Source organism: Chiloscyllium punctatum, chromosome 17 (assembly GCF_047496795.1).
Source record: "Chiloscyllium punctatum isolate Juve2018m chromosome 17, sChiPun1.3, whole genome shotgun sequence".
Taxonomy (NCBI): domain Eukaryota; kingdom Metazoa; phylum Chordata; class Chondrichthyes; order Orectolobiformes; family Hemiscylliidae; genus Chiloscyllium; species Chiloscyllium punctatum.
This window is the reverse complement of record NC_092755.1, coordinates 57,190,390-57,214,195: the sequence shown is the minus strand read 5'-3', so window position 1 is coordinate 57,214,195 and position 23,806 is coordinate 57,190,390. Positions and strand designations below refer to the sequence as shown.

Sequence of the window (23,806 nt, the reverse complement as noted above, 5' to 3'; positions counted from 1 at the left end):
GTATTCTGGCTGTCAATCCTATCTATGCATCTCATAACTTTGTAGACTTCTATCAAGTCTCCCCTCAGTCTCTGTCGCTCCATACAAGACAACCTGAGTTTTTAGCCTCTCCTTCTAGCTCATACCCTGTAATCCAGGCAACATCCTGGTAAACCTCTTCTGCAACCTATCCAAGGCCTCCACATCCTTCCTGTAATGTGGCCACCAGAATTGAACGCAATACTCTAAGTGTGGCCTGACCAAAGTCTTATAAAGCTGCAACATGACATCCTGACTCTTGTACTCAGTTCTCCAACTTGTAGAGGCCAACATGCCATATGCCTTCTTTACCACCTTACCTATTTGCGTGGCCACTTTCAGGGAGCTATGGACTTGAACCCCAAGATCCCTCTATATATCAACACAATTCATGAACATTACATTTTTCCTTAACAATTGATCTGCCAAAGTGCAGCAACTCACACTGACACAGATTAAACTCCATCTGCCATTTGTCCACCCATATCTGCAATTGATCTATATCCCACTGTATCCTTTGACAACCTTTTACATTATCCACAACTCCACTGATCTTTGTATCGTCTGCAAACCTACTAACCCCATCCATCTACATTTTCATCCAATATACATAAACACCACTAGTCAAGGATCTCCAGCCTAAAGAACACCCTTCCACATCTGTCTTCTATGGGCAAGCCAATTCTGAATCCAGACAGCCAAGTCACCATGGATCCCATGCATCTTACTCTTTTGGATGAGCCTACCATGAAGGACCTTGTTGAAAGCCTTAGTAAAATCCATGTAGACAACATCCACTGCTCTAACCACATTGGTCACCTTTGTCACCTCCTCAAAAAATTCAGCCAAGTTAGTAAGGCATGACCTTTTCCAAATGTGCATAAATCCTATCCCAATAGAATTCTCTCCAGTCGCTTCCCAACCACTGACATGAGCCTCATTGGACGATAGTTTCCTGGTTATCCCTATTTCCTTCAGCGAGGATACAAAGGCCTCAGCTATCTTCTCTCTTGTCTCTCTCAAGAACCTGGGGTAGATATCATCAGGCCTTGGGGACGTATCCACTTTAATGCTCATCAAGAGACCAACAACAGTTCTTTCTTGATCTCAAAATGTCCGAGCATATTAGTATGCTCCATATTAGTCTCACTATCTTCCATATCCTCCTGGGTGAATGCTGATGCAAAGTACCCTTTTAGGATCTTGCCACATCCTCTACCTCCAAGCACAAGTTCCCTTCTTTTCCCTTGAGTGGTCGCTAGTTATCTTCTTTTTAATGTATGTATAGAATGCCTTTAACCCTACTCACCACGGGCCTTTCATGGTCTCTTGCTGCTCTCCTACTTGTGTTCATTCCTGCATTCTTTATATTCCTCACGGGCCCTGCCTGATTTTAGCTTCTGAAACCTTATAAATGCTGCTTTTTTCCTTTTGATTAAATTCACAACCTCCCTTGTTATCCAAGAGTCCCTTACCAGCCATCCGTCTCCTTTCTCCTTACTGGAATATGCCAGTCCTGACCTCTCATTGGAAGTCTTTAAACAATTCCCACATGTTGAATGTGAACTTTTCTGATAACAGTTCCTCCCAGGTAACACTCCCTAGCTCCAGCTTGATACTGATGTAATTTTCCCTCCCCTCATTTTGGACCTTGCCACAAGGTCCTGACTTATCCCTATTCATTGCGATCTTAAAATCGTAAGGAATTGTAATCACTGTTTCCAAAGTACTCCCTCACTGAAAGTTCAGTCACCTGGCCAGGCTCATTGGCTAGTATGAGGTCCAGAATGGCCTTTCCTCTAGTTGGACTATCCACATATTGTTTCAAAAAACCCTCTTGGATGCACTTAATAAATTATGCCCCATCAAAGTCTTTTGCTCTAAGGGAGGCCCAGTCAATATTGGGGGCGTTAAAGTCACACACGAAGACAACTCTGTTTTTATTACATCTTTCCATAACCTACTCACATATTTGTTCCTCAATGTTTTGGTGGCTGTTGGGGGGCCTACAGTATAATCCTATCAGAGTGACTGCTCCCATCTTATTTTTGAGCTCTACCCATATTGCCTCAGTGGATGAGCCCTTTAGTGTGTCCCCTCTGAGTGCTGATGTAACATTTACCCTAATTAATAATGCAACTCCTCCATCTCTTTTACCTTCCTCTCTATTTTGTCTAAAACAACGAAACCCTGGAACAGTGAGCAGCCAGCCATGTCCCTCTCTCAGTCAAGTCTCTGTGATGGCCACAACATCATAGGCCCATGTACTGATCCAAGCTCATCTGCCTTATCCATAATACTCCTTGCGTTGAAATAAACACACTCCAGCCCATCACTACCATCGTGTTCGTTTACCTGTCCCTGCCTGTCCTTTCTTTCTGACTTACTGATCCTATCATCTACCTTCCCCTCAATCCCTCCACTTGCTGACCTCCACGCTGGTTCCTAGCCCCCTGCCATTCTAGTTTAAACCGTCCGGAGTAGCACTAACAAATCTACCCGGGAGGATGTTGGTTCCCCTCCAGTTTGGGTGCAACCCCTCCCTCTTGTACAAGTCACTCCTGCCCCTGAAGAGGTCCCAGTGATCCAAGAATGTGAAACCCTGCACCAGCTCCTCAGCCATTCACCTTTTCCGATTGGCCTGTTTCTCTGCAGCTCGTGACATCACAGAGCAAGCATCAGTGCCCAGTCAATTTCTGTTTTAAACCCAGGAGTAGGAGAGTGAAACCATTAGATTTGAGAGCTGTACATGGCATTGCATATTGCACTTCTGTATTCCAATTTATTATCACCACTATTGAAGAGAAACAGTCAATTGGACACTGCCTGCTGAAGAACTTATAACTTAGTAACATGCTTGTTGATGAGCTATTCAACAGTGATGCACTGTTCCTTGGTGGTGTGATGTTTTCTGGTTAATTGAATTACTGGGTGCTTTCTAATTTGGTGGAGGCCCTTGTGTTCAGCCTATACATATTGTTTTAATAATCTGGTGATTCACTGTCACAAGTTGGTAAATTATGAAACGTTGACACTGAGAACAGGCCTACATCCACTTGGCACTTGATGAAAGGCAACGTTGTACTTTTTGTGCTGCTTGATGTTCTGATTCCACCTCTTCAGATTTCCTGCTGATGTAATCTCTGTTTTCTTGCACAAGAGCAATGAACTGTAGCTCACTGCCAATTGGATCATTAGACGGTGGTGCTTGTCCTGAGATAAAACATTAACTGGATCACTATAGTTCCACTGAAGTCCAAATTTTCTTTCTTCTGAAGACAATTCGTAAGTGTTTGCTGATGTAACCTTTAGAAACTCATCCTGTGGGTGAAGGAGTCACTGACAAGGTCAGCATTAATTTGCTTAACTCTACTTCCCTGATACAATTTGTGGCCAGCTGCCGAAATGGTTAAGAGCTAAGATCGAGCAAGCTGGGAATTTTGGTCAAGGTAGTGGCAGTGGCTTGTTGGTCTGGGAGTATGATTCTCGCTTACGGAGTTGTATGTTGTAGAGATGTGAGAGGACCTGAGTTCAAATCCGGATGGGCCCTGATTTCCTGTCTAATTGGGCAGCATGGTAGCTCAGTGGTTAGCACTGCTGCCTCACAGTGCCAGGGACTAGGGTTCGACTCCACCTTCGGTCCACTGTCTATATGGAGTTTGCACATTCTCACTGTGTCTGTGTGGGTCCCTTCCGGGTGCTCCAGTTTCCTCCCACAGTCCAAATTGACCATAGTGTCTAGGAATGTGCAAGTTAGGTGGATTAGTCATGGGAAGTGTGGGGTTAAAAGGATAGGGCAGGAGTGTGGGACTGGGTGGGTGCTCCTCAGAGGGTTGGTGTGGGCTGAAAGGTCTGCTTCCACACTGTAGACATTCTTTGATAGCTTAGACTCTGACCTCAGTTAAACTGCAGCCTGGACATCATGTGACCTGCAAATATTGTGAAAGGCTAGTTCTGCAATAACTGATGTTGGTATCAACCGCCATTAGAACCAGGTGACCATTTAACCAGATCTTTATTTTGATTGGTTCTGATTTGGATGTTGTTAAGCAATTTAACAGTTCCAAGCCAGATGTTAGTGGACTTTTTAGGGTGTACACTCTCCTAGATAGCAGCCTATGAGTTCCCTTACTCAAATGAGGCCTAGTGGGACTCTTAGCTATATCAAGCCGGCATACAGGCAGTAACTACAATGGCCTGCTGGCCCAGATCCTGAAGAAAATGTTAACCATTTGGCTAAAACATGGCTTTGTTTTGGGGTTTTGCTGTGGGCTGACCTACAGTGCCTCTGTTCAGGATATGTCCTGAGTGAGGCTATTCTATTGCCTTCCCTCATGTGATGTTCCTCAAACTCAGCCAGGCCTGGTGAGGGTGTTCATTTCCATCAGAATACCCTGTAACTGATATGCTCTAACTTGCTGCATTTTCCAATGATAAACTGTAGTGCCTGTTTGAAGTCCAATCGGGCTTCAGCAGTAGGCAGCTTTGCATGGTCAAATCATTAATCGTACATACCAAACGCTTTCTCAGCATTTCAATAAGGATTAAACCGGAATCGTGTGCCTCTGCCAATCGTATTTACCTCATCAAAAATCTGGACATGGATTCCCGTGTTTCTTGAACTCCCAGTGGAACTGATAATCTCAGAATTAGGAGAGGCTTGGGGTCTGAGTATTCCTTTACTAAATCCATCTTCTCTTTTAGTATCTGGTGCCTCAGAAAATGTTAGGCTCCTAATAATCCAAAATGCTGGGGGTCCACAAGCTGTCAGGGGAAGTACTCATTGTTTTCCATCTGCCCCAATGTCATTTACCAGGAAAAATCAATGCATTCTTTCCACATACTAGGCACAGTCTTATAGGGCAGGATTGAATGAGTCAAGCTTCCCAAATAACGCATGGTGCCAAAATGTTTACCCCAACTCAAGGGCGGTTGTTGCGAGCAAATTTCTTCAGGAGCACTGTTTTTTTTCTTGACATCACTCAAGTAACTCCACAGAGACCTGTATCCCATCACCAAGTCACCCTTTATTTATAGTATCTAACACTGGTCTGGCTTCCTCAGAGCCACCTGTCAGAGTGAACTGTCTTTAGATCGAAGGAAGTTCCTTTCACCTTCTGCAATTCAGCTCTTTAGCCAAGTCTGGGACAAGGCTGTAATGTTCCAAGAGGCCCTGGCAAAACCTAACTTAAGCAGATTATCAGTGAATGAGTACTTAACATTCGAGAGTGTGGTGCTGGAAAAGCACAGCAGGTCAGGCAGGATCCGAGAAGCAGGAGAGTTGAGGTTTCGGGCATAAGCCCTTCATCAGGCTTTTGCCTGAAACGTCGACTCTCCTGCTCTATGGCTGCTGTCTAACCTGCTGTGCTTTTCCAATACCACACTCTTGACTCTAATCTCCAGCATCTGCAGTGCTCACTTTCTCCGAGTACTTAACATTGTCAACGGGAGATTCAAGATGATGGCAGTCTGAGCAGTCTGCTGTGTTAGGCTGTGTCATACCCAGGGCAAGGTGGGCTCCACCACTGCCACCGCTGTCCCCACCCCCAACCCTGCTGGTCACCCTGGGGAACGTTGGTAGCTAAAAACTGGCAGAATACATAGACGCCCTTTAAATTTGAATTTAGAAGGTCTGGAGTTAACATGAAGACATCGAAGGGAAAAGGCTCCAGGGGAGGTCAGCAAGCAGGGCACTCCCCTACTATATCAGGCACACCCACAACCGTTACCTCAACTCCTGTGGCAGTGCCTTTGGGTCTAATGGAACAGCAGCATGTATTCGTGGAATTTACACAACTCTGTGAAAAGATTAGACTAGATTACTTACAGTGTGGATACAGGCCCTTCAGCCCAACAAGTCCACACCGACCCACTGAAGCGTAACCCACCCAGACCCATTCTCCTACATTTACTCCTTCACCTAACGCTACGGGCAATTTAGCACAGCCAATTCACCTAACCTGCACATTTTTGGATTGTGGGAGGAAACCGGAGCACCCGGAAGAAACCCACGCAGACACGAGGAGAATGTGCAAACTCCATACAGAGAGTCGCCTGAGGCGGGAATTGAACCCAGGTCTCTGGCGCTGTGAAGCAGCAGTGCTAACCACTGTGCCGCCCACATCAACTCCTGGGAGATCAAGGGAGTACTGGAATCAATCACTGCCATGCTGGCAAAGCATGAGCAAGTGATCCCGACCTTAGATCAGCGCGTTGGGGCTGTGGAACAAAGGACCGTGGCCTCAGATGCTGTGACGGAGAGCTCCAAGGGTTGGATCTGAGCCCTGCAATGCCAGGTTCAGGCCCTGCAGTAACAGGTAGATGACCTCGAAAATTGAGGTCGGAGAAAAAAAACTTGCGAATTCTGGGCTTACCTGAGCGGGAAGAAGGAGAAAACCTTGCTGAATTCCTTCAGGGATGGGTTCTGGAGCTGCTGGGCCTGGAAGTTGAGTAAGGCTGGGTGAGTGTGGAGTGGGCCTACAGGATCGCATTGTGCAGGTCTGGGCCAGCTCAGCGCCCAAGCCTGGTCCTAGCATTTCAAGGAAAAACATTTAATAATTGAAACAGCCAGAAGACTGGGAAAGGATCTATAGGCTTTGGCTTATTAAGGCTCAAAAATAATGTTTTTTCATGGCTTCTCCGGGGCTGTAATTAAGAAAAGGAAGGCCTTTGATGAGGTAAAGAAGAAACTAAGAGATTTAAACAATTAATATTCCCTGAGGTATCCGGCAGTGCTACATTTCAGCTGTGGGGGAGCTGTCTACAACTCCAACTCGGTGGAAAAAGGAGATGAATCTTTGGACTTGGTGAAATGATAGACTCTGGCAGAGGAGAACAGAGAAGAAGGGGTGGATGGACAATGGCATAATATAACTTTCTTTTTGTATTTTCTTTCTCTTTTTTTCCCTTTTGGGGTCTTGGCTCTTATAGACTTGATATTGCATTGATATACAATCTGGTGTGTTTTATATTATTTGTGTTTGGAGGTTATTAGTTATTGTATTGTTCTGTTTTGCAGGGTGAGGGGTGGTTACTCCTTGGATGTAAAGATGTGTGGGGCTGAGGTGAAGAGGGTGAGGGTTGGGTGTCCATTGTTAACTTGCAGGAGTGTAAATAATATGTTTGTCTTTCTTGCTTGGGTCTGGGGCGTGGCCTTAACTGGAAGGTGCTTGGATGGTTGTGAGGATGGGCATGAATTCCCCCTATGGGCAAGGGAGGGGATCTCTGGAAACTTGTGCTTTTTGAGTTCAGCTGTTTAGTTTAGTAGTAGAGATGAGTTCTTTAGTTTTAATAGTTTTGATAATGTTTGTAGGAATAGTTTTCAGATTTGATAAAATTCATTTTCTCTCCACTTGTCGCATGTTGATTGAGCTTCTTCCTCTCGGGGGGTCTCTGGACTGTAAGTGTGCAGTCATGGCAAGCAATCTGTTCAGGTGATGCACCTGGAATATAAAGGGAAGCCACTCCCCCATTCAAAGGAAAAAGGTGCTCTCAAGAAAGAAAGAGTTGACATCACGATGTTGCAAGAAACACTTTTGACAGTGAGCATCTGAAGCTACAGCAGCAGGGATACAATAGGGTATTCTTTCCTCCTATAATCCCAAAAATATAGGGGTGGCCTTAATGATACAGAGGAACCTTCTGTTTCAGATGACAGAGCAAATCAAGGACGAGTATAGATGGTTCATCATTCTTAAGGTGCTGATACATGGAGAATGGCATTCTGAAAGTCTATTGTTCCCTGGTGCACCCTCTCAAATTTTTAGTTGATGCAGTCTCTAAGGAAATGGCGCTTGGGGTGCACCATACGATTATAGGAGGGGACATTAATTGTCTCATGGACCCTAGGGGTAGACAGGATGCCAAGAGGGCTGCTGGGTACACCTTGGCAGTCGAGGCAATTAGTGGACTTGTGTGAGGAGCTGGGGCTAGTGGAGTTTGGAGATGCCTCCACCCGAATGGGAGGGACTTTACCTTCCACTCCAACCCACACAAGTGCCACACAAGAATTGATGTGTTCTTTGTTCCGTCAGTTTGCTTGGACTGGGTGTTAGCCTGTAGAATTGGGTGTATAAGTATCTCGTACCATGCGGCTGTTAAGACCAAAGGTAGTGGAGCAGGCCCGCGGCCAATGGCACATGGATCTGTTCCTGTTGAAGGATGATAACTTTGTACAGTATGTCACAAGGGAGTTCAGGGCTTTTCGGGACGTCAGTTGGGGTACGGCCAGCAAGCCGTCAGTGCTCTGGGAGACCACCAAAGCATTCTTAGGGGGTGTGATTATTTCATATTCGCCAGCGAGAGGGAGATGGAGTGGGGGGAGCAGCAGTGGATGCTCGAATTGGAATATTACACCAGACCTTCATGGTTAAATTGCAACAGGTCACGGCTCTCTGGGCTGCTCTTGACTCAGTGCTCACACAAGTGGCAAAGAGGGGGGTGTCCTTTGCAAAGCAAAGGTTGTTTGAATATGGGTACAAACCAGGTAGATACCTGGTTTACTTAGCTAGGAAGAAAAGTGCCCCACAGTCCTTTGCAGTGTCAGGGAGAGAGCTGCCAATGTTACCTGTGAACTGAGGAAAATCAATGCCAGATTTTGGGAGTTCTATCCAGAGTTATACCATTTGGAGTGATGTGAGGATGGAAATGCCGGAATGGAGTCCTTTTTTGAAAACTTAGACCTCCTTGTTATAAATGCAGATCAGGCCTCCCTTTTAAATGCACCTCTAGCAGTTCAGGAGGCACAGGAGGCAGTAAGGCAGATCCAGAGCGGTAAGGCACCTGGCCCAGATGGATTCCCAAGTGAATTTTACAAGGGGTTTGTACACATGTTAGCTGAACCGCTGCTGGGGATGTGTACTCATTCATATAGCCAGGACTGTCTTCTACCCTCTCTCAGGCAGGCTAATATCTCCCTCATTCTAAAAAAAAGGGAAAGACCCCAAAGATTGCACATCGTACAGGCCCATCTCGTTGCTGAATGTGGATTTTAAACTCTTATCAAAAGGTGTTGGCTTTGAGACTGGAGAAGGTACTGCCTGTTATTATAAACGAGGGCCAGATGAGTTTTATCAAGGGCCGCAACTCCTCAAATAATATCAGACGGGTACTGAGTATGGTGCAAATATGCCAACAGAGTGTGATTCCGGGTTTGGTGGTCTCCCTAGATGAACGGGTGGAATGGTCATATCTCTTTGCTGTTTTTGAGTGTTTTGTTCTGGGAGGGGCCTTTGCTAGGTGGGTGGCAGTGTTACATAAAGACCCTAAGGCAGCGGTTATTACAAATGAGGTTAAGTTGAGTAGTTTTGATGTGGAGAGGGGTAGCCAACAGGGATGTCCCTTGTCACCGCTACTGTTCACCTTGGTACTTGAACTACTGGCGGAGGCTATTCACAAAGACCCTGAAATAGGTCGGACCTGGGGAACACTAAATTACTCTCTATGTGGATGACATCCTTCTGTTTCTAGCCAACCCAGAGAAATCCATACCCCGGGTAATACGAAAAATTAAATTATTCGGTAGCTTTTCGGGATATAGGATAAATTTCACAAAATCGGAAGTGATTGGGGGCGGGGGGGGGGGGGGGAGGGGTTGGTGGAGGTACCGAAGTTGGAGGGCGGAATGGAATTTCCCTTTAAATGGTCACAGAAAGGTTTTCTCTATCTAGGAATTTTCATTACACCTCGCTTCCAGCAGCTGTACAGAGCTAACTGTGTGCAGCTGTTTGAGAGGATAAAGCAGGATTTGCAGTGTTGGGAGGGTCTATCTATATCATGGCTTGGCTGTATAGCCTTGATCAAGGTGAATCATCTCCTATGAGGATGCTCCCATTATTATTACCCAAACAGATGCTGCCGAGGTTTGCAGAATGGCTTGGATCATTTTTTGGTGCCATAGGCGCCCCTTAGTTAAATTTACCGTGCTGCAGCTTCTGCAGGATATTTGGCGGGTGGTGGGGGTTGGGGGGTGGATCTCCTGGATCGGAAGAAACATCAAATAGGTGCTCTGCAGTCACATGTGGGCGAATGGGTGCACAATGACCCGAAATCGATATGGCTGGATGTGGAGGCCTCACAGGTGAAGTGCCTCCTCATAAACTTTCTGTTCATGGGTGAGATGCGATCAGTAATTGAGCACTGTGAAAGCCCGATAATTATAAATACAGTAAAAGCACAGAGGATGGGGCGGCAAATGAGGGCAATTCACTCAAGACTTCACCGTTTTACCCATTAGTGGGAGCCCTAGGATTTAGACTGGGGTCAATGGGCTCTGGCTTTAGACCATGAGAGGGTAAAGGAACCTCCTGTCTGGGAGATCTGTTTGAGGGAGAGGTCATGATGACTTTTAGCCAATTAGGTCAGAAGTACAGAATCCCAATAGGGACATCTTCTGATATTTCCAAGTTAGAGACTATATACAGAAGGAAATCATGCTCTTGACCCAGCCCTGCAAGTCAGATGCAGAACGTAGAGTGCTCCAATGTGGGGGCGCTCTCTTAGCTAGTACCTTATATCATCTGCAAAGAGGGAATGCTTGGGGGGGCTATGGAGAGACTCCATGAGATTTGGAATTAGGAGTTAGGGGAAGAAATCTCATCAGAAATGTGGGAGGATATATGGGGGAATGTAAAGAAGATTTCAATATGCAATAAGGCACAAGTGATGCAATGGAAGATCCTCCATAGGGCTCATATGGCGCCAGAGACACTAACAAAGTTTAAGAAAGGATCTTCCCTGAAATGTCCCAAATGTAAAAACAGTGTTGGCACCCTTATACATTGCCTCCGGTCCTGTCACAAGATCCACAGATGTTGGGGGGGGGCTATAGTGAGTGAACTGGAGGGGATTTTGGGAGTGGAAGTTGGGGGGGGGATCCTGTATCCCTCCTCTTAGGACTACTGAATCTTCCCTCTTTGGGCGATCACGGGAGGAGATTCAACATTCTGACGTACTGTGCGAGGAAAACCATCCTAGTGAATTGGATATCCGAAAAGTTGCCAGGTATTGTAGGGTGGCACAGACTTGTACTGGAGCACATGCCTCAGGATTACCTGACAAGTATGGTGCACCACGGAACAGAGACATTTTATAAGACACGGCGACCCTTTTTAAATTATATAGAAATGCATTTGTCATCGGTATTGATCAGGGCCTTTGTACAGCCTTGAGGACCGCATATGGTCTGGGGGCACTGAGGGGGGGGGGAGGCCTAGTAAATACGGATATAATCAATGTTGCCCCCCACCCACACTGTGGGCGGGACCCTTGATGGAAGGGTGGCGAGTGGAGTAGTGTAATATAGTACAATGTAGTGTCATTTAATTTTGGTGGATTCCAATGTAAGCTAATGTTATTTTATTTAATTTAAGTTTGCGTTAGTTTGGATTAAGTTAAGTAAATAAGAGTCTACTATAATCTGGAGATATTGTAATACAACTTAATAGTGCAATATTATTCCTATTTTTCTGTACCTTTGTACTTTTATAACTTTGTTTTTTTTTGGTTTGTTGTTTAAAAAAAAGCAAAATCATTTTCAATAAATATATAAAATTAAAAGATACGTTGTCAACAACACCCTCCATAAAACCAAAGTAAAATAATGCAGAGGTTGGGAATCTGTATTAGAATCAGAAAATGCTGGAAGTAAACAGAAGGTTAGGCACTTTCTATAAAGAGAAATACAATGCTAACATTTTGGGTCAATGCTCACCCTTCATCCAGAATTGTAATTCGCAATGTTATAGACTTTGAGCAAGTGAAGAGAGGGAAAGGAAGAATGAAGAACAAAAGGGAAGGTCTGTGGTAAAGTGGAGGTTAGGAGATAAAAGGCTTTGTGGTATCAAAACTGAAGCAGTGCCGAGTGAAGGAAGAGAAGCTTGTTCAGGCCAGAGGTGGATGGTTGCAAAGAGAATGTAAGGTGAACAAATAAATAAAGAAATGAGAAAAAAAAACAAGTAAGCAAAAAAAAAACCCCATGAAAAATGGTGGCCAAGAGTATGATACAAAATTCAATGTTGAGCCCAGCAAGCTATAGAGTGATGAGTTGAAATATGAAGGAGCTGTTCCTCAAGCTCATCTTGAACTCCATTGGAACACCACGGTAGCTCAAGGACAGAGAGGTCGGAGTGGGAACAAGTTCATGTGTGAAATGACAAACAAGGATCAGGGTTGAGCGGAGGTGTTCCACAAATCAATTATCCGGTCTGCGTTTTGTCCCAGAGATGTCAAAGAGACCACCTTGTGACAACATTATATGTTAAATTAGAAAAAAAGTGCTAGCAATTTGCTACTCAGAAGTAGTGTTTGGGGCCTAGGCTGGTGTGTAGGGAGTTTGCTACTGATTGAGAGTGGACTCACGGTCACTCGCGTTTGTCCTGCTTTTTACAAACAGGTGACTGGTTGTTCCCATTTCTCTCGCAGGATCCCCGCTCTTTCGTGTATCATGGCAAATCTTCCAATGACTTTCCGAAGTGATGGCCTTGTGGTATTATCACCGGACTGTTAATCCAGAGACCCAGGCAATGTTCTGGGGACCTGGGTTTGAAGCCTGCTGCGGCAGATGATGGAATTTCAATGCAATAAATGTCTAGAATTAAGAGTCTAATGATGACCATGAATCCATTGCCAATTGTCAGAAAACCCTATCTGGTTCACTAATGTCTTTCAGGGAAGGAAACTTTCTTTGTTACCTGGTCTGGCCTACATGTGACTCCAGATCCACAGCAAATGTGGTTGACTCATCACTGCCCTCTGGGGATGGGCTTAGTCAACAACACCCTCAACCTGTGAATGCAATTAATTAAAAAGAGAACATTGTTCCACTCAGTTTGAGTATTCTAAACCCACCGGCAATTGTCTAGATTAGATTACTTACAGTATGGAAACAGGCTCTTCGGCCCAACAAGTCCACACTGACCCGCTGAAACTTAACCCACCCAGACCCATTCCCCTACATCTAACACTACAGGCAATTTAGCATGGCCAATTCACCTAACCTGCACATTTTTGGACTGTGGGAGGAAACCGGAGCACCCGGAGGAAACCCACACAGACACGGGGAGAACGTGGAAACACCACACAGAGAGTCGCCTGAGGCGGGAACTGAACCCGGGTCTCTGGCGCTGTGAGGCAGCAGTGCTAACCACTGTGCCACTGTGCCGCCTTTATTCCTTAAATTTCCAAAAGGCTTCTCTGTTCATTCTACTGACCAGAGAGCTAACTGCTATGCGGCTGGTAACCCAGAAACAATATTCCCTGCTCATACTAACAGGAACTGCTTTCTCTGTCTCTCTCTCTCTCTTTCTCAGTAGCTCTGTGTCCAAAAGCAGCTGTTCTGTGCTTTGTTCTGTGCTAAGATGATTCTCAATAGCTTTCAGTATTTCATAGTAATAGATTTTCACAGTAACAGAAGCAGGAATAGGCCATTTGGCCCGTGAAGCCTACTCCACCATTCATTAAGATCATGACTGATCATTCCATCACCTCAGCTCCTCCTACCTGCATTATCCCCATAACCCTTAATTCCCCTACCATGCTAAAACCCATCCAACTGTGTCTTGAATATATTGAATGAAGCTGCCTCTACTGCTTCCTTGGGCAGGGATTTCCATAGATTCACTACTCTCTGGGAAAAGCAGTTCTTCCTCATCTCTGTCCTAAATCTACTCCCCCTTATCTTGAGGCCACGTCCTCTAGTCCTGGTCTCCCCCACCAGTGGAAATAATTTATATATCCCTTCTATAATTTTATATGTTTCTATATGATTTTGTCTCATTCTTGTAAATTCTAGCAAGTTACAGTCCCAGGTAGCTCAATCTCTTCTCATTGGGTAAGCCCCTCATCTCTGCAATCAACCTGATGAATCTACCCTGTACCACCTCCAAAGCCAGCATATCCTTCTTCAAGTAAGGAGACCAAAACTGCACACAATACTCCACGTGCAGCCTCATCAACACCTTGTACAATTAGAGTCATATAGATGGACAGCACGAAAACAGATTCTTTGATCCAACTCGTCCATCTCGCTCAGATATCCTAACCTAATCTAGTCCCATTTGCCAGCACTTGGCCCATATCCCTCTAAACCCTTCCTATTCATATACCCATTCAGATATCTATCAAGTGTTGTAGTTGAATTCGCCACCACCACTTCCTCTGGCAGCTCATTCCATACATGTAACACCCTCTGTGTGTAAAAGTTGCCTCTTAGGTCCCTTTTATATCTTTCCCCTCTAACCCTGAACCTATACCCTCTACTTCTGGACTCCCCCACCCCAGGGAAAAGAGCTTGTCTGTTTATTCTATTCATGCCCCTCATGATTTTATAAACCTCTAAAAGGTCAGCCCTCGGCCTCCGACATTCCAGGGAAAACAGCCCCAACCTATTCAGCCTCTCCTATAGCTCAGATCCTCCAACTCTGGCAACATCCTTGTAAATCTTTTCTGAAGCATTTCAAGTTGAACCTCCCTGCTCCCAAATTCAATCCCTCTAGCAATGAAAACCAATACTCTGTTTGCCTTCCTGATTACTTGTTGCACTTGCAAGGAGAGAGGGAAGACTACAGATGCTGGAGTTCAGAGTTGAGAGTGTGGTGCTGAAAAAGCACAGCAGGTCAGGCAAAATCTGAGGAACAGGAGAATCGATGTTTCAGGCATAAGTACTTCATCAGGAATGGCACTTGTTGCACTTGCAAATCAACCTTTAGCTATTCATGTACAGGCACTCCTGAGTCCCTCTGCACAACAGCATACTGCAATCTTTGACCATTTAAATAACACTCTGACCTACTAGTTTTACTTCCAAAATGGATAACCTCACACTTACCAACATTGTACTCCATCTGCCAGACCCTTACCCACTCACTTGACCTATCTAAATATCTTTGCAGTCCCTCCACATCCTCTGCACAGTTTGCCCTTCCACTCAATTTAGTGTCATCTGCAAATTTGGATACGTTACACTCAGTCTCCTCTTCCATATCACGTATATGCTGTATATCATGAACAGTTCTGGGCCCAACACTAACCCCAGTGGTACCCCATTCAGCACTGATTTCCAACCAGAGAAACACCCAGTTATCCCAACTCTCTACTTTCTATTGGTTAACCAGTCCTCTTTCCATGCTAGTACATTCCCTGCAACTCCATGCACCTGTTCCCCTCCAATTACCACACTTGTTACATCCACAAAGAACTCCTGTAACTTTGTCAAACACGACCTTTCCTTCCTGAATCCATGCTGTGTTTGCCTGATGGAACCTTTTCCATTCAGATATCTCACTATTTCTTCTTTAATGATGGTGTCCAGCATTTTCCCGCCTACAATTGTTCAGCTAACTGGCCTATAGTTACCTGCCTTTAGTCTACACCCTTTTTTAAACAGTGGTGTGACATTTGCTGTCTTCTAGTCTGCCAGGACCTGTCCTGAGTCCAGTGGATTTTGGTAAATTACCACTAATGCATCTACTATAACTTCTGCCATTTCTTTCAGCACCTGGGATGCATTCCATCAGGACCAGGGGACTTATCTACCTTTAGATCCTCAAGTTTGCTCAACATTACCCCTTTAGTGATAACAATTGAATTGAGGTCCTCACCTCCCATTGTATCCTTAACATCATTCTTTGGCATGTTAGACACATCTTCCATTGTGAAAACTGACACAAAATAGTTATTCAAGGCCTCGGCCATTCCAACATTACTCAATATTCATTCCCCTTTCTCATCCTGCAAGGGACCACTTTAGCCACCCTTTTCCATTTTATATATTTATCAAAACGTTTCCTACCTTTTTTATATTCTGTGTTAGCTTGCATTCATACTTAATCTTTCCTTTATCACTTGCTTTCTGGTTCTTTGTTGCTTTTTAAAGTTTTCCCAATCTTCCTGTTTCTCACTACCCTTGGATACTTTGTAAGCCTGAGATTTTAACTGGATGCCTTCCTTTATTTCCTTGGTTATCCAAGGCTGGCTCCTCCTACCCTTGCTATCCTTGTTTTTGACCAGAATATACTTTCCTTGAGCACTGTGAAAAATCCTCCACTTTCCACTAGAAAGTCCTCCACTATTCCTCAACCATTCCACCATATAACTTGTGTTCCCAGTGTAATTTAGCCAACTCCTTCTTCATTCAATTATAGTCTCCCTTGTTGAAGCATAACATCCTGAGTTAAGGTGATGCTATTTACCAATTTATCCGAAATTTGATTATACCGTGATCATTCTTTTTCAGAGGATCCTTAACTGCGAGATCATTAATTTTACCTGTCTCGTTTCACAGGATCAGATCTAAGATTGCATGCTCCCTTGTAGGTTTGGTAACATACTGTTCAAAAAAGCGATCATGAATGAACTCTTCAAGACTGCCTCTACCGACTTGATTCGGCCAATCAGCATGTTAAAACCCCCCATGTCTACTGCCATTCCATTCTTATACTCGTCAGATATTTCTTGATTGATAGGCTGTGCCACTGTAGCATTATTATTGGCTGGCCTATAGACTACTCCCACCAGTGGCTTCTTCCCCTTACTATTCCTGATCTCCACCCAAATGGATTCAACATTTTGCCCCTTAGATTCTATATTGTCTCTCCTTATTGGCCTAATTTCATCCTTAATTAAGAGCGTGACCCCACCTCCCTTACCTTCCTGTCTATTCTTCCTAATTACCTGATACCCTTGGATTTTTAATTCCCAGTCATCACCACCCTGCAACCACGTTTCTGTAATGGCATCTATATTAGACTCCTTTGTACTGATTTGCACAACAAGTTCAATGACTTTGTTTCAAATATTACAGGCATTCAGATAAAGTGCCTTGTACTCATTGTCCCTTTAGAATCGAGCAATCTCCCTGTCTTTTGTATATGATTCGGTTGTTCAATTCTACTTTTTTCTTTTCTAACATTTGCTTTGGTCTCCATTGTTTCCTTCTGCCTGGACTCCCACCCTCTTGCCGTTTTAGTCTACTCTTCCTCACAGTCTCTCTGCTTGAGGCACCTGCCTTTACACCAACTGCTGCATATTCTGACCTGATGCTCTGGTTCCAAGCCCCTTGCTAACTTAGTTTAAAGCTTCCCCAAAAGTTCTAGCAAACCTATCCGCACGAACATTGTTTCCCCGAGTTCAGGTGTAACCCGTCCCTTTGGAATGGGTCAGATCTTCCTCAGAAGAGAACCCAATGATCCTCAAATCTGAAACCTTGCTCCCTGCACGGACTCTTCAGCCTCGTATTTGTCTACCATATCTTCCTATTCTTGCCCTCACTAGCATGTGGCACAGGCAGTAATCTGGAGATTACTACCCTTGAGGTTCTTCTTTTTATCTTCTTTCCTAACTCTCTAATTTCACTTTTCATGACCTCATCCCTTTTCCTACCTATGTCATTCGTACTGACATGTACCGCGGCTTCTGACTGCTCACTCTCCCCTTTAAGAATGCGATAGACTCGATCCGAGACATCCCTGACCCTGGCACCTGGAAGGCAACATACCATCTGGGAGTCTTGTTCACATCCGCAGAATCTCCTGACTCTTCCCCTATCCAATGAATCCCCTATTACTATGCTCTCCTCTTCTCTCCCCTTCCCTTCTGAGCCTTCTCAGTGCCAGAGACCTGGTCGCTGTGGCTTTTCCCTCGTAGCTCCCTCCCCTCTTTCCCAACAGTATCCGGAATGTTATACTTGTTGTTGAGGGGAACGGCCAGAGGGGATCCCTGCACTGACTGCCTTTCCCTCTCCCGATGGTCATCCAATTACCTTCATCTCGTAACCTAGGTGTGACTATCTTCCTGTAACTCCTCTCTATCACCCCCTCAACCTACCGAATGATCCGGGGTTCATCCAGCTCCAGCTCCAGCTCCCTAAAGCAGTCTGTGAGGGCCTGAAGCTGGGTGCAATTCTCGCAGGTAAAGTTGGCAGGGACACTGATAATGACCCTGACCTCCCACATCCTGCAAGAGAAGCATGCAACTGCTCTAGCCTCCATCTCCGCTGCTCTTTAGAAAAAAAAGAGGGAAAGAAAACCTTACCTGAGCCTTACCATCACTCCATCTCACCAACGTCTCCTAACACAAAGCCTTGGCACTTTTCCTCAGATGGCACTGTCCCTCAGCACGGCTGCTCCCGTGATGGCAATCTTTCCTATCCTCCTCGAAGTGTCCTTTATTTTTGATGGGCGTTGGGAGGGGAACAGTTTTTTTTGAGGGTTAACCACTCCCTGACAGCAGCCCCTCTGCGATGTTCAGACCAGTCGTGGTGACTGCAGTGCCATCTCCCAGAATGCCTCTCAGTGACATCTCTGATTCGATGAGGGAGGGTTTCCTGTGGAGATCTCCTATTTCCCCATAGTCAGAGGGTGCTGAATCTGTGGAACTCATTGCCTCCACAGCATTCTTTGACAATGTCATTGAGTGACTTTAAGACAGAGGTAGACAGGCTCTTGATTGGAAAGGGGATCAAAAGTAATGGGGAGAAGGCAGCAGAATGTGATTGAAAATCATGTCAGCCATGATTAACTGACAAACAGACTTGATAGGCCAAATGGCAAAATTCTGCTCCTTTAACTTATAGGTTTAGTATGACCATAAGCTCATTCCAGAACATTCTGTTTCACCTTTGGCTAAGGGAGACCTTTTTAAACATAGCTATTTTGTAAAGTGTCAGAAGGTGGAACAATAAGATGAACTAGGACATATAGTGCCTCAAATGTGTCTTGAAGGGAACTTTACAGAATCAAAGAAGTTGTACAGATATATCATCCAGAATATACAACACCTTACAATAAAGACACAACATTACCAACATCACCTTCAAGTGTACACAGCAATGTCGCAATCTTAAAGAGATTCTGTGGTGAAACAAGCAGGCTATGTTCCCAAAACAAATATTTGTGAGATTTATATTTACACAAAGTCTGATCAATGTCTGGATCAGGCTACCAGGAGAAGTAGTTCTCTCCAAGATACAAGTTTAATTTCGATGGCAGTGATAGGAAAATGACAGCTATCTTGTAAGATGGAGATCAATCAACCCATGATCTTAGCAATGACAAACAATAACACGGAGAACTGGGGCTACCTATGAATGATAACACTTTCTCCAAATACAGTTCCACCTGAAGGTTCTTTTGTTGCTGATCATCGTCTCTGCAATGGGAGGTACATTTCAGCACGGACTCAACATGGTTCTGATTAATGCACCGTCAGTTGTGAGTAACACATATCCTTATATTGCTCTGTTACTGTGACTTTAATGAAACAACACATCTTATAGCACCATTCTTTTGGGGTGACAGGGGCCAATTTTAAACACCACACAGAATTGAGTGCTGGGGAGTGACTTCATCTGACAGAAGAGTTGCTTCTCACAAACAATTCAAATCACTATCAATGACAATGAAAATGTAGGTCAGTAGAAGACAGATCTATTGTTTATTTTACTTGGAAAGTTTGCAATTTCTTGAGATTGAAATTATGCTCCCTCTTCCTCTTCCGCAAAAGTGAATTTATTTCTGAAATATGTTTGCAAAATCAAGTCAAAACAAATGGCCTAATGCAATAATGCAATTAGAAGCTGAACTGATGCTAAACTTCGTTAGTTTCCTCCAAATGTTAGCAAAGTTGAAGTCAGCAAAGCCCTATTTTTTGACCATCCTTAACTGCCCTGAGCAAATGCCTTCTCTGTCACCCCCTTCAATCCTTGTGCTAATGGTGTTTGCATCAAGCTGTTACATGAGGCACTTCCTGGATGTTGACCCATCCCTGATCTGTGGAGAAGATCATGGATGTGATTGTGTTCCCTGATATTTGCTGCTCTCGGTGTCGAGACCGCAGGCTTGTTGAATAGATACCTTCAGTCCTGTGCTAAATGGATGTTGGAATTTCCAAAGCAGTCAGTTCCTAACCAAGGTAATGTTTGCAGCTGGCAGCCAGTGTATTCTGGAGAAGGACCATTGGATCATGAGCTGCATCACATACCTTAAATATAACCTTCCATTCATTGCGTTGTGTCAACATTCGATCAAAGTGATTTGAAGGCTTGGGAAAGATGAATTGGCCATTCGGCCTATCCAATCCCAGGATCCATCATGCCTAAACCTAACCTCCCTCCACTCCCCACACAGCCACATTTTCTTCTGCAACAGCTTAAAACCCAGAGTAAAGGTCCAGGTCCCATGAAGGAACACATACTCTGGGAAAGCATAACCCCCAAGAGGTCATGTGAACCAAGTATTATCCGCAAAAACACTTACCTTTGACCTGATGCAACCTCTACTCCAGTCAAGAGATGCATCATGAACAAAAGCTGTCTCAGAACCCACTGTGTTTACTCCAGAGTTGCCTAGACTGGAAAGGTTAGCTCCCTTTCTCTCCCAGGATGCTGCCTGAACCACTATAATTTCCAGCATTATTGTCAGTACAGAGTCCAGCACCTGCAGTAATTTGCTCCTCCAAAGGTTCACTGCTCTCTCAGGGAGAGACATGCCTCATAGTTTAAACAAAAAACAACTTCATCGGGCACCGATGGGTTGTGCCCCACCCTTGCTGAATGGTAACTTCAGTTTGTGTGACATGGAAGAGGCAATATAATGGTAATAGAATTCTGGCCCCGAGGGCAGGCCCATCCGACACCAAACCTTCACTGGGAGTCTGTGCATTGATGCAAAGCAACCTGGTGCCCGTGCAATTGGGTGGGCCTGGAAACATATGGAGTGAGGGGTGTCCCATCATGGTACAATGGGTGGGGAGGAAGTGGGTTTACGGTTACAACGCTTAAAATGTCAAGACCAGACATTTTTCCACAGGAGAAAGGGTGATCAGTTTTAGAGAAGCATTGACAGAGGTCCAGGCAAAAGCTGCTTTCTCAACCAGGGATGCTGCATTGAACCCGATTAGAAGAAACTAATAATTGAAAGGGGCTAGCCTACAACTTAACAAGAAGTCGTCCCTGGTCCTCCCATCCAAACAAGTATTGATTTTAACATGCCACTTCCTAATTACAGTACATTAAGTATTTTATCAATGAGACTTGGCTGGAGCGCTATGGTACAGCAATGGAAGAACATGCATTGAAAGCGACCTGGTCAATCATTGTGTCGGTGTACTCAGTTGGAGCTGTGTTTGGAGCACTGATCGCTGGACACCTCTCAGTGAAATATGGAAGGTAAGAGAATGGAAACTTGTAAGAGTGCACTCGTTCAGGTTTTGCTGCCTTTGTGCTGGAAATGGAGCTCAATTTTCAGGTGTGAAATTTGCATTAGATCACTGAAAGCCGTCATAGTCATTTGCTTTCCCTAAGCTCTATCAGAAACATGCCAATGTCATGTGGTCTCAGGCAACGATTTTGGGAGAATGTCTGCATTGAATGGTTACTGAGTTTGGTGACATAACAAAACAACTTGCATTTATGTAGCACCTTCAATACCACTTCACAGAGGCATTGTAGGGCAAAAATGAAAAATATAAGAAGGTATTAGCCTGGGACCAAAAGCTTGGGCTAAAATTTAAGGAATGTGCCAAGGGAGAAAAGTGAAGTAGAAATTCAGAGAGTTGGAGGGAGGCACATCCAGAGTTTGGGGCCAGAACAATGATCGTTACAGAGGAATGATTAAAATTGGGAACTCTCAAGAAAGCAGGAGCAAATCAGTATAGGAGGGTTGTGAGATTGGATGATGTTACTGAACAGGGAAGGGATGAGACTATGGAGGGATTTGAAAACAAGAATGGGAATGTTAAAATCAAAAAGATGTTTTCCTATGAGCCAATGAATGTCAGCGAGCACAGGGCAGTGGAGATTTCAGTAACCTCAAGCTGACGGAGATTAGCGTGTGAAGATCAGCCAGGACTGCATTGGAACATGGGGGCAGATTTTCCAAGGAGAAAAGATGTCTAAGGAAGCTGAGGGGTGACCATATGAGGTTTATAAAACCATGAGGGGCATGGATAGATTAAATAGACAATGCCTTTTCCCTGGGGTGGGGGAGTCCAGAACTAGAGGTTTAGAGTGAGAGGGAAATGATACAAAAGGGACTTAAAGGGCAACTTTTTCACACAGAAGGTGGTACGTGTATGGAATGAGCTGCCAGAGGAAGTGGTGGAGGCTGGTACAATTGCAACATTTAAAAGGCATTTGGATGGGTATATGAATAGGAAGGGTCTAGAGGGATATGGGCCAAGTGCTGAAAATGGGACTAGATTGGGTTGGCAAGTCTGGTCGGCATGGACGGGTTGGACTGAAGGGTCTGTTTCCATGCTGTACATCTCTACGACTCTATGACTCTATAAGTAGTAATCTTACTTTTTCTTTAATGAGATCAGAGAACTCTGCACTTCTGACGGAGCGTCTGATCAAGGCTCTTTCAGAAATGCAGAGCCAACCTCAATTCTGACAGTCTTCTCAAGAGTGCAGGCTTTCATTGTTTCAGAACAGCGAGCTGGCAGAGGTCTGGGGAGGATGTGTGTCAGATCTCACGGTTGGGCAAGGGTCAAGTCTGGAAAGGGGTGTTCTGGGAGTTGGAGGGCCAAACAGAGGCAGATTGGGTTTGGGGGAGTGAAGGGAGATTGTGAAGGGAGGAGCAGTGAGTCTGAACTCGGGAGAGGAGAAGTAGGGGAAGTGGGGTTGGTCAGATCCACACCATAGCAAGGGTTTTTCTGGTCTGGAGTGGGGGAAGGGGATGTCAAGTAGACATAAGGAGGGGTCTTGCAGTTCTGGAAGATGTAGTTGGAGAAAGCATGTAAGATAAGTATGCAGAACCTTGCTGAGGAGTTAGCCTAGATTCTAAATAGTCCAACTTTTCCTGAGTAATTATTTACTTAATTTCATCTGAACCCTCCAAGCTCTGAGTTAAATAGATACTTTTAAAGGGTTTAGACAATTGTCCATGGCATCTTCAATTGCCAAGATAATTACTTCAGATTCTGCTGCAATTGGTATTCCACAGGATCCCTACACTCAACTCTCATTCACATTTGTCTGGGCAGTAGAACGACCACACCAACATGTCTAGAGAGTCAGTGATGAGCTGAGACAGGAGGGGAGGTGGGGAATGGTACGGAGGTGGAAATAGTCAGTTTTAGTCAGGTCTTGTGCATGTGATCAGAATCTCATCTCAACATCAAACCTGACACCAAGGTTTTGAACTGTCTGGTTCAGCTCCAGCCTGTTAGCAGGTCTCTATAAGCTAGGTAACAGAGTTTGAAGTGGTAACTGAAAAGAAAGACTTCAGTTTCCCCAGCAGTTAACTGGAGAAAATTTCTGCTCATCATCTACAAGATGTTGGAAAAGCGGATGGATAATTTAGCAAAGGTGGAGGATTTGAGACAGGTGATGATGTAATAGAGTAATGTGTGGAGGTACACACTTTCCCTTTGGATGATGGGAGTAGAATGTAAATGAGAAGTAGGAGGGAACCAATAAGATCCTTGGGTGACAAGTTAAGTAAAATTAACAGGGCATTGCAAGTGATTGATTGGCTATAATTTAATAACGTTACCATAGTCCCAATCTCTCATTCGAGAGGGACAACTGATGATGGTGTAACCTGAGGGTCACCACACCTCAGGAGAGGGGCGGGGTTGAGAAGGAAAGTCTCTCATGGTAACTTCAGCTGGTGATGGGAATTGACCTCACTCTACGCCCAGCCATCCTGCCAACTGAGCTAATCAATCCACAGTTTATGATTTGATAGAATAGAATGGAATCACATGGGAGAAGTCTTGTCCAACTCAACCATGGCATTGGAGCAGGAGGATGTGACCAGCCATTTCAGAGGCTGCAGGAAGGTTGAGAAAG

The 23,806-nt window shown here is 44.7% G+C and overlaps 1 protein-coding gene across 1 annotated transcript in view; it reads left to right on the top strand.

Moving 5' to 3' along the window:
• LOC140487861 (solute carrier family 2, facilitated glucose transporter member 11-like) overlaps window positions 1–23,806 on the top strand; it is a 93,095-nt gene that overhangs the window by 28,623 nt on the left and 40,666 nt on the right. Inside the window, exons 2-3 of the mRNA XM_072587219.1 lie at window positions 19,125–19,223; window positions 21,018–21,178. Coding sequence (XP_072443320.1) covers window positions 19,125–19,223; window positions 21,018–21,178 — 260 coding nt within the window. The remainder of the gene's footprint in view (window positions 1–19,124; window positions 19,224–21,017; window positions 21,179–23,806) is intronic.